The sequence below is a fragment of the Poromitra crassiceps genome (genome assembly GCF_964638095.1).
Source record: "Poromitra crassiceps genome assembly, chromosome: 10".
NCBI classification, from domain to species: Eukaryota; Metazoa; Chordata; class Actinopteri; order Beryciformes; family Melamphaidae; genus Poromitra; species Poromitra crassiceps.
The window spans coordinates 23,587,891-23,603,742 of record NC_139631.1 but is presented as its reverse complement, the minus strand read 5'-3'; the positions used below and the strand labels follow the sequence as shown (position 1 = coordinate 23,603,742).

Below are 15,852 nucleotides of genomic sequence, written 5' to 3'. Positions count from 1 at the left end.
TTCTGCAAAAGATCCATGAGCAACTATTACTGTATACAGAACGTTTCAATATAACCATGTGATATGTTTCAATATAACCAACGGATTTCAGGTTTGTTTAAACCGCATTGCATTTACAGATTTTTTTCAGGCAACAGCCAAACACAAAACTGCTCAAAAAAGAAGAAAAAAGTCAAACAAAATGCAAATCAAAGTACATGTTTTATTGTGTTATACATTGACACAAACATCCAAAAGCTTTCCAATATACATATATACAGTACAGCTGTTTAGTAGAGCAATGACCAAACTGATGAGGGCAAGGGGACCTACAGTAAACAGTAGCATCAGTAGGCAACAGTAGGGCAACTTTACATTATATTGCGAAGGTGCAAGGAAAGGACTGGGAAACCTTAAAGAGCCAGCTGCTGTCTCACCAGTGCAGACATCAATGAGACACCTGTAGTAGCCTACATTAATATGGACATCAAAACAGCCGCCAATGTCTTCTGGTGGATAAGAGTGTTTGATGTGTGTGCACCTCCTAACCGAAGGTGACTCAGGGGGTTTGGGATTCAGGCCGGTCCATGAGGGATTTGATCCAACTGGTGCCATTAATGAGTTTGGTGGTGGCAATAATGTATTCCATCCCACTGTCTTCCATTTGGGAGAGGAAGCGCAGAGCCGCTATTTCTGCGTACGTCACTCCTCCGAGAAAGAAGACCAGTGTGGTCCTGTTCTCCCCCTGTTGGCCTGTAAGACAATGAGAGGAGAGCGTGCACAGGTCAGACAGAGCTTCTGTAGGCTGGTAGACATGAAATTCACTAAGCAGGAAAGATGAGAACACTTGCCTCAAAATCACTTAAGACTACACACCACACAAACAATGACTTTCCTGTATGATTTTGTATCCCACCACATGGACCAGAAAGATGATAAGAACATGTCTCAAGTTTGTTTAAGTCAGGGTGACATATGACCACACGTGAGTGACAGCCGACTCAGGAATGTAAAACAACCAACGTACACTTCAAGTTTAAAGCCGACAACAGTAAAATAATATTTTTTTTAAATCAAACTAAATGGATAGTCTTTGTTGTGTCAGCAGTTAACTAGTATGAGTTGTGCCAAACAAACATTAATATCTCAAAAACTATACATCACATCGCTTATATTTTGACATTCTGAGTGAGAGCAGAAGTAGCTCAAGAGTTTGATGTATAATATACTATATGCATGTCGTGTTGAAGTTGTGTGAACTGTGGCAGTTTTTAAAATGTAAACAACACAGCCAGGGCTGGGGTGAGCCACTCTAGGCTGGCGCCATAGGGTCCTATTTTCCCCCAGTGGGACCCTACTGACCCGTTTGTTTACCAAAATGCTTATCGGCTGATCCCTCGTATTGCAATACATTTGAACGGAGTTATGACGTCAGTTATGACAGTTTCACAAAATGCTTTTTTTCCTGAATCGGCGGTGAACGCACCATAATATACTGTATCTCAATGCAACCTCCAATTATATTGATTTTCAAGCTTTTTTTCTTTTTTACTTTTTTGTACACAATTCAAATAACTTAAACCAAGTTACATCAATCAGGTTAACTGTAGTTTGAAACAACAAAATAATTTTACAGCACTAATTAACACATTGGTTAGCTTACCAAGTGTTAACAGTCTTTTCAGAAGAATCGTCACATAAAGGGTGCATTCGTAAATAGCCACTCCGAGCGCCAGAGCGCACACTGGACCATTCGTAAATTGGGAGCGCTGTTGTAATTTACCGTACATCCGCGCTCTCATTTCAGTGTAGCGCGTCAGATTGGATTTACGAACACACCCCTAGAAACATAACTACGGTAATCTAATTTATTTTACACAATGAACAATTATCCTTACTTCTGTATTATTCTCTTCAGGGTATCTAATAGATGTATATGGGAATTTGTGACTGGGTAAATTTTTTGTTTTATCTAATGCAACTGAATAAATAAATAAATGTGTGGATACACACAAGGTATATAAAACAGGCAAAGCCCCATCTGCTTAAGAACCTTATTTTGGATTCTGAAAATATTAATTAGCCATCACCCTCCGTCTTCTATTATCGCCTTTTAAAATTCAATGTGGGGAGGACATGCACAAACAAGTCAAGGATCTAATACCCAAAGTCGCAGCTCTAATTAGCACATTTCACAGTTAAATTGGTTATTCACATCAGTGTGACACAACAGCCCTATGAAAAGACTGCAGGTTATGGCCTTTTTCACAGCAGACATTTTGTGTCTAAAACGCAGGAACTAACAAAGGTGCAACCAAACATTAATTATGGTTTCCAACTTCCAAACCATTTAGGTGTACTGGGGCCCTAATTAATGATTTGGTTACACCTGTGTTTACCCTGCCTTTTAGACACAAACTGACGGCTGAGAAAAAGGCCCATTGGTAGAAAGTGCTGGTGGTGGTCAAATTAAGCACAGCCCCATCTATCCACCCCTCTCGTCAGCACAGACACACAAAAGCCTGCGCAAACAGAGACTCCGACGACGTTCTATTGTGAACATTGTGCAATAAATCTGCTGCTATTCAGCATTTGACATGATGGGAACAAAACCATGTCTTATCTACCCGCAGCATGCCGGAGGCCATTTGACTTTGATTCCATTTGGTGAACAGCGGGAGGCAAAGTACAGCCCTGGGTTCTATGGGCTCTTACGTTTCTTATGAAGCCCAGCAGGCAGCTGCTGTCTCTCCTCGAAATGGGGGCCTGGCAGCATCTTCAGAACCTCTTCGATGCTGCGCCAGCCGGGCCGCGCCAACACCTGGGTCAGTCGGATGCTTAGCGGAGCGTAGCCACTGTACACGTAGGAGATGTCATTGGGGTTCTGAAGAGAGCAAAACACACCCAGTCCAGAGGTTAGTCGAGGTCCTCACACCCTTAAAACGTCTCCTGGCTAAGTTCTTAAAGTGCTTTTCTACAGCAGCACAAGATTCTCATCAACAGGACTTACCTGCTCATTGGCATCCTCCATCCATAGCTTGAGGGTCTTTCTAATGGTGGGGTAGTTGTTCCTGGAATTTGTCTGGGGCTTCAGAAGACCTGTCTTCTCTAGGTTGTTCAGTGTTAGCATGTGTTCATAACCATAGGTCTTGACAAAACAGAAGACAAAAGAATATCTATAGGGAGGTTTTAGCAACAAACCAGCCACCAGCCAGTTTCAATTATTAATTCAATCAAAGTGGAAAAAAGCAGAAGATTAAGAAGAAGAAGAAGAAGAGCACAGTACACTCTGGTTCAATAGTTCCTCACACAGCAGGAATGACAACAGGGATACAAGGAAGATATGATTTTCTGATCAGGCTCTGCCTTAACTACCACACCACCACAATTAAAGCTGATCATGAAAAAAACAATGGGAAAAGTTTCAATTCGTGTATTGTACCTGGAGAATCTCCCTCTTGTAGTAGTCCAAGACCTTCTGCTTGAGGCCGTTGTTGCAGACAGACTGCATGCACACCAGACGCAGAATCTTGATCAGGGGATCTTTCTGGGCAATGCAGTCTTCAATGTATGTGTTCACCTGGACAAAATACCATACATAATGCATGAGTGAGCGCTTGAGCAAACAACAGTCTCCTACCATCTAAAGACAAAATTGCCTCAGAGAAACAATGGGTGGAAGGGTGGAGAATACCTTGTCTGTATCAACTCCAGTCATAAACTCCTGCTCCACTGTTAGGTTATCAAAGAAGGCCTCAGATGCTGAGGAGAAAAAAAACACATTAATTTGTTGAATGCTTAAAACCTATAATATAAAATGGTATTCTTTGGCAAACAGAGATAGAAAATGGCACTAATAAAAACAACAAGACATAACGTTTTGAGTTGGGAAGTTCTACGTTTTTTTATTTATGTGATTTATATTTTCACCTCAAACAGACAAACAAACCTGGGGGCTGATGGATAATGCCTTCTTTTTAGCTGTGACCAGCAGCTCTATAAGTCACTCTGTTAACGGGTCCCTTTAACGGGCAGTTTGCGCCCTAGGAGGCTGAAATTTGGCATGGAGGTAAAGGTGTGTGTTTGTGTTCATGCCTATTGGCTAAAAGGGGGGCGGTAGGGGGCACATTTTTAAATGCAGGATGGCAGGGGCAGAGGGCTGTCATTTGGCATGGAGATCATGTGTGTGTGTTTGTGTTCATGCCAATTGGCTAAGAGGGGGCAGTGGGGGGCATATTTTCTTAATGCAGGATGGCAGGGGCAAGAGCCCTGAAATTTGGCACGGAGGTCAAGTATGTGAAGGTGTGTGTTGCGTTCATGCAAATGGGCAAAAAGGAGTCAGTGGGGGGATTTCAAAATGCAGGGTGGCAGAGGCAGAGTAGGGTGGCTGCCCCTGCCATCCTGCATTTTGGAAATTTGCATATGTGGTCGCAGCTAATGCACATTTGCGCTAGTTTTTTTTACCATTTCTATTTCCACTGCCAAATCTTTACAGTGCACAACGCTTTATTTTCCATTTATGAAAATATGGGCATATGGGCAGAATTGCAATGCAAGACATTAAATGAGATTAGATGGGAGGGGGAGAGAAGAGATTTATTTTTGACGCACTGGTGATCTCCTTGATGAGCTCGGCTATAGAAGTGTGGTTGGCCAGCGAGCTGCGTGCCGCCTGCATGTGAGGCAACTGAGACACAAACTGCTTGATTTCTCCCACCGTTTTAGCATTATGCCGCTCCTGAAAGACAAGAACAAGCTGTTAATCAATTCAACATGGCACCTCAGAAAAAGCATTTAAAGGTAATATTTTTTAAACTCTATAAAACATGTCTCATGGTTCTTTAAAACAAGGTTAGGTTATGTTATGTTGCAAAAAAATAACCTCTGTGGGACTTCTCTATCTGCTCTGTCTCTCCTCTCATTAATTATGCAGTTTTGATAAGATAAAACAAGATGATACAATGATGTGTTGGGATAGATCCATCTTTGGTGCAGTTTATTGTTTTCTGTAAATCGTTCCATTCTACACAGCTATGCTAAGTGGGCAAAATGAGTGTTACTTTGTGATGTCACAAAGTCACGAAGTCAAAGCGGCTCGTTTGGAGGCACTTTTTCCTTACATGGCTGGTGTGGCTTTATCTGGGGACCATGTGTTTTGAGACTTCCATGATGTTTATATAGCATGCTCAAGTCCTTTAGAATCAAAGAAGCAATGAAAACTTGTTTTACACAAGATGTGACCTTCAAATAATGCAAACCAATTTGATCACTATCAAAAACCAATCATACAGCACAGCAGAAACATGAAATGAGATGTAAAACATGTCTGGACAAGGCAGACAATTAAGATGTCAACACCTAAAGGGGACGCAGAAGCCCCTGTCTAATTATAATAGAAGGCAAAAAAAAAGTTGAACCCCTGTCCAAATCTCACTATAAAAATAAAACCACAACTCGCACACAAAATAATATCTCCGTCTACCGCATAACTACACAAATTCAAATCAATAACACACACACCCCATCAGTTAACAACTGCGCTAGATCAATAAAGGTAATATACAGTAAGGAGATTACCAAAAGCCTAAGTAAGAATTATATTATTGTGGCCTTATCAAGCATTGCGTTTGAAAGATCAGTACTCTATCTTATCTGTGGCCGACTGCCATCACTCGCCTAACCTATCGGTTTTCTGTTATGACCTTTGCGGCAAATTGCCTGAGAGATCATGATCACATTGGACTATCTGAGGTGTCTGGATAGATACTTGGAGATATGTAGGATGGCTTCCTGTAAGTAGGGCTGGGCAATAATTCAATATGATCAATTATCATATTTTAGTGAAATCATATCCACCTTATTTTTGAATACCCCGCTGTAAAATAATCATGGGTGCAAGGTCCGGTTTAGAACATGACTTGATTGTTGCAGCTTGCACATTTCCTCGTTAAAACTCTGACGCTGGGGAAAAAAGTTGCTTGTCACAATAAATACACTCGTTTGACGACTTATTTGAGGGAATGCAATAATTTTATCGATCACATCCGCTATTTCTGTTGCCCTTTGAACAACTCTGGATATTTACACCGGAAGAAGCACCCATATTTCACGTAAGGCATCATGGCATCTAGAAATAAGGTGGATGGAGTTGATAATGAAAATATTTTGATAACAAGTTAACTTTATTTCAAAACACTGAAACATGTTACGGAAATTGTGACATCAGTTCAATGTGATGAACATTGTGTGTGGGGGGGGTTCCTTATGATTATTGTGATATTGATTTCAATCATATCACCCTGCTCTATCTCAAAACACCATATATTGCACCTGCATGAGTTTGTCATCTTATAAAAGGCACTCTTAACATTACAATTCCTTCACAGTGTGTAAATGAGGTAAGAGGGAGGAGTTGAGGTGACACCAACCTCAAAGGCAGCAGAAATGATTTTGGCCTTCTTGCTGAGCGCTGCTCCAACAGCGTTGAAATTCTTGTCCCGGATCTCCGCATACAATTCCTCTGCTGAGTTGAGCTGCAGCTTCTTAGACTCTGTGGGTAGATCTTTACCCGCCTCACCTTGTTTCTTCTGCGCAAACTTCTCGGGGGGCAACTTGACGTAACCTGCGTTTCAGAGGAAACAATAATGGGGACCGGGGAGAAGAGCACAGTAGAAGCACAGCATATGTTAGATAAATATAAATGTGCATTCACATAAGACTTGAAAGTTGAAATATAATGATAAAGGAATCCAGAGTTTCATCCTGACCATTAGTGATTCCGTAGATCTCGTCAATGAGGCCCTCGTAGGTGAGCTGCGTGGCCAGAGGGGTGAGCAGGTCAACATTACGGTCCAGGAGGAGCAGGGTGTCGAACACGGGCAGGATCTGATTCTGACTGCCAGCGAACTCCCTCTTCATCCTCAGCATCATATTGGCTACGTGCTGCGAACAAGGAGAGAAGATCCTCCTCAGAACAATTCACATATCTGCTGCAGCGTATCTGCCCAGTTTCTCATGTTATTTTTTCCCAGCAACATTATTCCACCTCACACCTCATACTCACCCGCGCACATTCTCCTTTCCCATAAATCTGCGGTATAGTGCCATACAGTGCCTGTAAGGTCATGAGGCCTTTGGCGGTGTGGTAAAGGCTTGTCTGGTCATTTTCCAAGTAGCACTCCTGTAAGAGACATGAGAGGCTGAAATAAATTAGTCATGTGAGTCATGTAAGAGCTATATTGTTCATGTTAATTATAATGTTAAGGTGTGGAATTTTAAAGATTTCCTTTTAGTCAACTTAGTAATTTGAACTATCGCACAACTACACTGACATACAAAGCCAGAGAGCAGTAGTAGTGAAACTGAAAATAAATAAATCACTGCATCGCTTATCTATTATCGAACACTAGACAGAGATGTACTGTATATCAATGACTAGAAATTAGGCTATAAGTAGAATTTCTAATCTATTGATTTGAAATCTGAACTCTAGTCATGACCATTGACCTTTATTCACCTTATGTAGCCACGCCCATTTGACCCGGTCGTGTGGTCGTGTGACGACTTCCGGCTAAAAAAAAAAAAAAAATGGCTGGCTGCTCCAATATCATCCAACTCTGAATTAACTAATAATTTAGCTAATTGTATGTAACATACCAAATAAAAGCAAACGGCAATGTCTAAGAATGCAACGCCATGTAACTGGCTCGTTAAGTCTGGCATTCGAGGGAATTACGTTAACGTCTGCGGGTCTTATAGACGTAAATGGCTCGAGCGCAACTCGGAGGAGAAAAAACTATCTGAAGCTTTCTTTGTTGGAGTCCAGGTATGTTTTACAAAAAAGTGCTCATCATTGTCGACAATAACGTTATCTGACCTGGCTAACAATGGATACTCGCTTGCTTGCTGTGTACCGAGCTCAAAATAGTAGGCTACGTTCTTTATTTTACCCCCTGCACTGTCCTCTCCAAAAACAACTATCTTCTTCTGACATTCTTTCGTATTTGGCGCCATGCCCGCCGGAAGTGTTAACACGACCCGGGAAGAATTTGGCCCACCCCCGCGTCTGAACATAAGGTGAATAGCATGCAAATAGAATTACTAGGTATAGGTTGATATATCGAAATTCAATTCATCGTTACTATGTGTCATGGGGCAGACATTTATCGTGATAGCTACATTTTATTCTGCTGTAGTTAGGGATGCACCGATATGAAAATTTTGGCCGATGCCGATAACCGATATTAACATTGCTGTTATGGCCGATAACCGATATTTACCGATGTCGATATGATCTGTATAAAACCACATTTTTATGATCATCACATTTTGTACATACTGAAAAACACATGTTAACACTGAATTTGAAAAAGTTATGCATTTCTTTATTTGCAAAGCCTTTGGAAAAGCCCATAAATCATAGATTTACTGCATTATTTCATATCAATGTGAAGAATTTGGCTGATAATGATAACCGATATTAACATTGCAACATCTGACCGATACCGATATGACCGATATGTTAAAAAATGACTAACATCGGCCGATACCGATATGATTGCCGATATATCGTGCATCCCTAGCTGTAGTAATCACAAGTGAGATGGCTTGAAAATTATATTATTTCCACTTTGTAAAGACATTTTTAATTTGTTTGCATTCTAGCAAGCCAGTGCCACTGCTAGAAAGATCTGTGTTTTGGAAGTAAACATAATTCTGCAGTCACACCTTGTTGTCATTGTCGCGATACTACATCGTATCGCGGTTGTATCGAATCGTGAACCCCGTATCGAATTGTAACGTGAGAGAAGTAAATAATCCCATCCCTAGTAGTTACTACTGTGTTTGTATGGCAGGACGGACAGTGGTGGACACAGTTGGTAGGTACAGGTTACACACACACACACACACACACACACACACACACACACACACACACACACACACACACACACACACACACACACACACACAAACAAACAAACAAACAAACACACACACACACACACACACACAAACACACACACCCTGAAAGCACTCTCAGACTCCATGGAGAGTAGGTCCCCATCGTAGGGAATCAGGTCCAGGATATACTCGTCAATGTTGGTGAAGGAGCCCAGCACGCCCTGCTCCTTCAGCCGCTGTTCACACAGCATGCTCCGCCGTGGCACAAACAGGATGTGGAAGTCACGGGAATGCATCTTATCCTCACTAAAGGTGCATAAATGAAGGTGGGAGGGTTACAATGCTGTGGAAAAGTAAAACAGACTTGACCGTCTGCCTGAGATGTGGAGAAAATGTCTGGACAAAACAAACCTAAAGACATTCTCAGCGATGATGTCCATAAGCTCCAGTCTGGGACGGACGAAGAAGATGATATTTTTGACGTCAGCTGGTGGGAGACGGCCCCCTTTGAGGGTGAACATCTTCTCCACTTCATGTTCCTGAAAGGCACAGTCATAATGATACATCACAGCTATAGTAGAAAAATAACTACAGTAGGTACACAAGTAACGCGTCCCTTTGACTATAGTCTACAGATCTGTTTCATCCTGATCCATGCCTGGGCTGTGATGTTATTCTGCTACACAAAAACAGTATGTGAACAGACAGAACTTACCTTCAATAAGGAATACTGTGCTATCAGTCCAAAAGGTCCTGTCAGATATTCATCCCAAACTATGGCCTGGGGAGTAAAAGCAAATAAAGTTACGATGGTCGCTGCTATTTGGCTGACAATTTGTCGGTTAAAATAAATAATAAACAGTGTAATGACCGTCTGTGAAAAAACATGCCGACCATTGACAGGTCCGTGAACGACTGAATAAACCGTAAGTAAAATTTGTTTTAGTCATGGTTTAAGACGCTAGTTAACGTTACCTTGCTTCCCGCACATTTGTCTAAAAACTCGCGAAGCTCCTTGCGTGCTGCTTCTCTCAAAATGTTTAAATTTACTCTTCCGTATGATAAGTGAGCAGCCATTTTTACTTCAACAACACAGAAGTCAGGTGACTCCAGCCGCGGTGAGGCGATCACATGATCAAGACGATAGATTATCTTTCACATCCTATTCCAGCCTTTGAAAACTCCTGTCCACTAACAGCGTACATCTAAAAAAAATGTATCGAAGGGGAAAGCAATAATCAAATAGCAAAGTAATAACATTGGACCAAATAAAAAGCGCGCGCGTGTTTCTAACAGCCAAAGCGAACACGGAAGTGGGCAGGAGTGAAACCGCTTGTTTCGTTTGTATACTTTGGTATTTTGTAGGTGTGGCATCCTATCTGCGCCACACTAGTCTCGCTTAGCGCCACACTACCAGTACCACCATCGTCATTCAGACTATTGTGAAAATAAGTATGCCTTCACATTTTGGAGTTGAGTCCACTGATTTATTTTGGTAGGCATCATTAAATTACGATCAAATTGGATGGGGCGCGGTGCACAGTGCACGTAACGTCTTTTGGGTGCAATGGACACTTTGTCCTTTAGATGGCGCAATGTCTTCACAATTTGCAGGGATGTGGAGCTGAGTAAAGCTGCCATACAAATGGATAGACTGAGTGATGGATCGGAGGGAGTCTTCAGAAACCCACTATTTGTCACGTCTTGGAGCAACATTTTGCTGCAAAACATTAGCCCCAAGAACCCAGTTTACTGAAAGAAAATGTGAGTAACAAACTACGTTGCTTTTAGGAATAGGCCTAATGAACATGAGTGTTCCGGGTGTTTCCAATCTGTTAATTAGTGCGGTTGCTTCTTTTGTTGTTGTTGAAAAGAGTGGCCTAACTTTAGGCTAAAGTTATCAAGAGACTATTGTATCAGAGAACACAATAAAATGCAGAGATGACCCCCGACATAAAAAATATAGCCTATATATTGAATAACCTAGCAGGCTAAGCTTGGTTGGTCTGAAGCCAAATTTAGAAGGCAAGCTCGTAGACTGGACAAATCGATCCACTAGGGTTGCACTATGGGCTGTAGAGATAGCTACAATCGGAGCAGGTGATGATTGTCCACTTGAGCATCACTGTTATCACTTTGGATCCAGGGGTTTCCTTCCCAGTGTACCAAGGGCATCCTCCACGGAGGAGAGGACCAGTTCCCACGCAGTGTGGAGTGATCAGCTGTGCCTGCCTCTAGCGACAGGCAGCGCACGAATACACTACAAAAGTAGTACTCCTGTAAGCAAAAAATAAAAACACGGGCTTTGGTGGCTGGCACCATGCGCATTGACTGACTTTGGGGTTGGATCCAGGCGCTGCACAGAAATTTAGTCCGCATCATTCCCGGACAAGCTGAGAGAGGAGAGCGCGGAGACGGGCTGGATTCTCAGGTAGGGTATCCGATCGCCTTCGAAGGATTTTGAAACATTGCATACTCAACATAAACCACTGTAAGGTTATTGCATTCAGTCAGTAGCTCAGTGAATTACAATTTCTCATTTAGGCTACGAATTCAACGAATTAAAGATTTCATTCACATAAGAGACTAGACTGAAAATGATCTGCTACAATGAAACATATTCCATTGCATGTATTTTCTCATATGATGAAACACATTCTCATTGCCTTCATGAGACAGTTACCTAGATCCATTTTTATGAATGTGTGCAATGCATTGAATCTGCATGAGGCTGTGACTAATTGACCCATATACCTAATTGTGCAAATTAACTGACTGCTTTGTTATTTCAGTGGTTTCTTGGTATATATATATAAAAAAAAAGCCTTCTCAAAAACATTACTCTGCTAGAATGTTGCTGTCATTCATGTAGGCATTGTTAAAGCTGTGATAACCTTATTTTGGAATGTGAAATGAATCTACATGCGTTGGTGCTTTGATTAATACTGATATTACTCTATTCATTAATAATTATGCTAAAACACACACACACACACACACACACACACACACACACACACACACACACACACACACACACACACACACACTTGGTGTATACCTTAATATTAGACCACCATATTCACCCCCCCCCCCTCCATTTCCAGCTTCATTAAAATGAGACTGGTGGACTCCTTGTTGCAGATCTGCTCTAAGAAAAACAGACCTGGTCAGTCATTTGGGAGGTTGTGTGGTTGCGGTCCCTGGGCGTTGCTGCAGGATTTTAGGAGCACACAATGGGACTTGATGTGCCTACTACAGGCTAGGAGGAAAACATCAATGATGACTGTGTCTCCCAGCTTATCTGGGCAGGGTAGCTCAACTCCAGCTGGGCCACAGGACAGGTGACTCAGTCGCCTACTTGTGGTGACGACGATATCTCGTTCGCTCTGCACCCATGGGTTATTATGCACTTGGATGGTCAGAGCGCTGTGTGTGGTAAACAGAGGCAAAGACCCACCATGGACTCATTGCAGTCCACTGCTACCCGCCTTATGGAGGGAAGACGGGGAAATGGAGGCGTGTGGAATCCATCCCCCCACTTCCAGCATCTCCAACTCCTCACACAGACCTGAAGCATGGGGATTAAATGGGGGAGGGGAGAAAAGACTCAATGAACGGTTTGAGATTTCTGCAGCTGCCTCCTCTCACATGAACAGCCACCACAGTGATTGGACGACACCCTGATGCCGCCACCACCTCCCTCCCTCCCTCTCTCTCTCTCTCTCTCTCTCTCTCTCTCTCTCTCTCTCTCTCTCTCTCTCTCTCTCTCTGTCTGTCAGCCTGCCTATCATGGTGCCATGTATACAGAGACAGAATGGAAGAAGGATCAAATATGCTTAGGAAGACTGAAAGACGTTTCTTACCTCATATCACACAAGGCAAGAGAGAGAGAGAGAGAGAGAGAGAGAGACAGGGTGAGAGATGGAGAGAGAAATAGGAAACATGGGTGTTTAGGGAAGAGGTGGAAAATAGATGGAAGAATGAAGTAAGTGCCCTGGATGCTAACTGCATTATTTAAAGCTGGAGGATACAAGGCAGTTGTACATACGCATGAATCGCATGTCTTTGGCTTGTCTTCATTTCCGCCCCTCTAACCACGCTGTCTTTTCAATTGATACTATTTATAGCAATGGTGAGAATCAATCAAGCAAGATGCAACCAATTGCAACCATATTTCTTGATGTGGGAGCAGGTCTACTGATCCACTGACACTGATATTGAAACAATGACCCCATACCACCCCCCCCCCCCCCCACACACACACACACACACACACACACACACACAGCGTTTAATCATTCTGATTCTCCTCCTCTGATCTTGCGGTTACCATGGCCACAGTTGGTAAAGGTACATGACTCCTCCTCAGTACTGTTCAAAATTATAGATTATACCAAGAATCTCTGTAGCTACATTTTGACATCCTGCTTTTCAATATCGTTTTCAATACGTCGACTGCCAAGAATACCTATAGACGGTTTTCACGGAATTGTGTGAGGCTTTACAGTGATTTTACAACGGCTCAGAGCACGCCAAACCAGGCACGCCAAACCATGGCCTCTTGGGGCTTATTGCTTAATTTGAAAACTAGCTCATCTCCTGTCAGCTATTGTATTAGCAAACACCACAACAGGAAGTAAGCGAGGGGCAATTTAGAATGTTTATGTTGTCAAGTTAAAACTGTCTATTCTGTCAAGTGTGGCTCAGCGTCAAAAGGGCGTGGCTGTGTGCTCAGATTCTCATCAGGCCAGTGGACAATCAATTCATTAGTGTAAATCCCAGCCCCTCTGAACCTGCTGATTAGATCGACCTAAACGCTCTGCTATATTGGAGAAGACAGATGTAATTAGTGTGGCCTTTAAACAAGATGCCTCCAAGAGAGCGAGGGGTTAAAAACCCAAAACAGCCTTTCTGTTGTCTGGAATGGGGGCTGTGGTTGGATCCATTTCGGCCACCGAGATGTCAACATATCTGTAAACAACATATTTTCCCCATCTGCTGCATCTCTGTTGAGACACACGTTTAACCGACTATCAGCGTCACTGAGCACAAACACACATAGTAGCTGCTGTGATGCTCGTGCCCAGGAGGATCAGAGAGCGAGCCAAGTGACCACATTTCAAGCTGAGTTCTCTGCCTGAAAAGTCTGGCTAAAGATTATTTTTAGTGTTGCAGTGTTTTCAGACTCCGACTGGCTCTCGTTTGCAAACAGAGATCTGCTAACAGCACACAGGGGCATTGTACCTGCCGCTTGGCTTTGACGAGAGGGAGGGTCAGATATCCAGCATCTGAACTGTGCCAGATCCTCTTAAAGCCAGCTCCCTGCAGCGTGACCTGGGACAGAATCACGGCCATCACCTCAACGGACCTGACGGTACGGTGGCTCAGCGGTGACTGTCGCCTCACAGCAAGAAGGTCGTAGGTTCGAAACCCAACCCCGGTCCGTCCCAGCTCCTTTCTGTGTGTGAGTTTGCATGTTCTCCCCGTGTTCATGTGGGTTTCTTCCGGGTACATCGGTTTCCTCCAACCATCAAAGACATGCATGTTAGGGTTAATGGTTGGGTGTGGGGCCCCCACCCCGTAAAAACCCACTTGCTACAGAAACCCGCAATTGTAGTCTTCCTCTGTCTGAGGAAGACTGCCTGGTGGTGTTGTGTTGGTTGCGGCCTATATGCTCCACCTAGGAGCTATAAAGGGAAGAAGACAAAGAAGGCACCGACAGACCGAAAGGAGATGGGACATTAATTTTTTATATTTTACCAGCCGTGGAAATGATCTCAACCGACCCGACAGCTGTAGTTGAATTCCTGTGTGAGTAGCAAATTGATGCATAATTGCTTTAAAATGGACATTTAGCGTGCCAATCTAATGGCCCCTCTCTGAGAGTACCTGTTTCTTAGAGATAAGATGAGTGGAAATGAGTGACCGGTGCATCTGCAGCTAATTCTCAGTCCCACCTCTTACAGTACCTCAGGGCCATGCAGGGATGAATCACCGTCAGCCAGGCACATTAGAGACTTTACTGCAGCTCCTTGCTGGAGTGTGCTTAGCAGAATGCTCCATGTTTGATGTGTGGCATCACTACGGTAGTATCTGCTTGCATAGTGTTTCTAGAGGGAAGCCTGGACAAAGGCAATCAGAATCTCAGAGCGAAGACGTGGCACGGCAAGCATTATTTGGGCGAGTTTGAGGCAGGATATGGACTGCTAATTCTGTGTGTATGTGGTGCTGTATTTTGTTCTTCACAGCCCCGACTGTCTCCAGTACCCCCCCTCCTGCTCCGTCCTGTTGGATGGGGCTGCCATGATAGCGGGGTGTTAACAGCACGCTAGCTTGACGGTCACTGGATGGTCTTTCCTGTTTGTGCTCCAGCGATGCGGGACCTGGAACCAGGCCTGCTGGGAGGATGGTAGTTGTGTGCGACGCTCTCACACTCGAGAGGAGAGGTGTCCTCACAGATGGTCTCGCAGATGGTCCCCGTCGACCCCACTGTATGAGTGAAAAGACGGATGATTTGCCCATGTCCATAGACTCCAAGGACCCACTTCCCAGACGCTCTCCAAGACGCATCCCGACTGTCTGAACACTGAACAGTCTCCTCTTCATAATCTGCCCTTTCTGTCAGACCCTTTTCTGTCTATTTCTCCCCCAAAAGCCCGCTGTATGTGTTCACACACAGTGTTAAAAATCTTTGTGGATAGAGGCATGAATATATAAAGGCACAGACTCATGCCTTAAAGCGGGGACTTGTACAGAGGTAAGAGCGAATGGGGGTTGGAGTTGTAAATAATTAAGAAATGCTGAGTGATGTTTTCCTCCTGCAGTGGAGGGCTACAGTACTTGGTGCAGTGCTTTACAGTCTTGTCCAAGTCTTAGTGTTTAGTGTTCTGCTACCTTGGCATCTTACCTACCTCTTAACGGGGGATGGAGCTGTGCCATGCAACTGGGAGATGGCTTGTGTTTTCG

At 43.4% G+C, this 15,852-nt stretch overlaps 1 protein-coding gene across 1 annotated transcript; it reads right to left on the bottom strand.

The window, feature by feature from the left end:
- Window positions 1-217: 217 nt before the first annotated feature.
- On the bottom strand, window positions 218-9,966 carry vps33a (VPS33A core subunit of CORVET and HOPS complexes). The gene is made up of 13 exons (XM_083645209.1): window positions 9,859-9,966; window positions 9,599-9,664; window positions 9,295-9,422; window positions 9,006-9,189; window positions 7,043-7,159; window positions 6,747-6,921; window positions 6,408-6,601; window positions 4,591-4,717; window positions 3,674-3,741; window positions 3,422-3,559; window positions 2,990-3,127; window positions 2,695-2,863; window positions 218-732 (listed from the first exon to the last, which is right to left on the bottom strand). Exons 1-13 carry the CDS (start codon window positions 9,958-9,960, stop codon window positions 539-541), a joined length of 1,800 nt encoding a protein of 599 aa, XP_083501335.1. The 5' UTR covers window positions 9,961-9,966; the 3' UTR covers window positions 218-538.
- Between the last annotated feature and the right edge of the window lie 5,886 nt (window positions 9,967-15,852).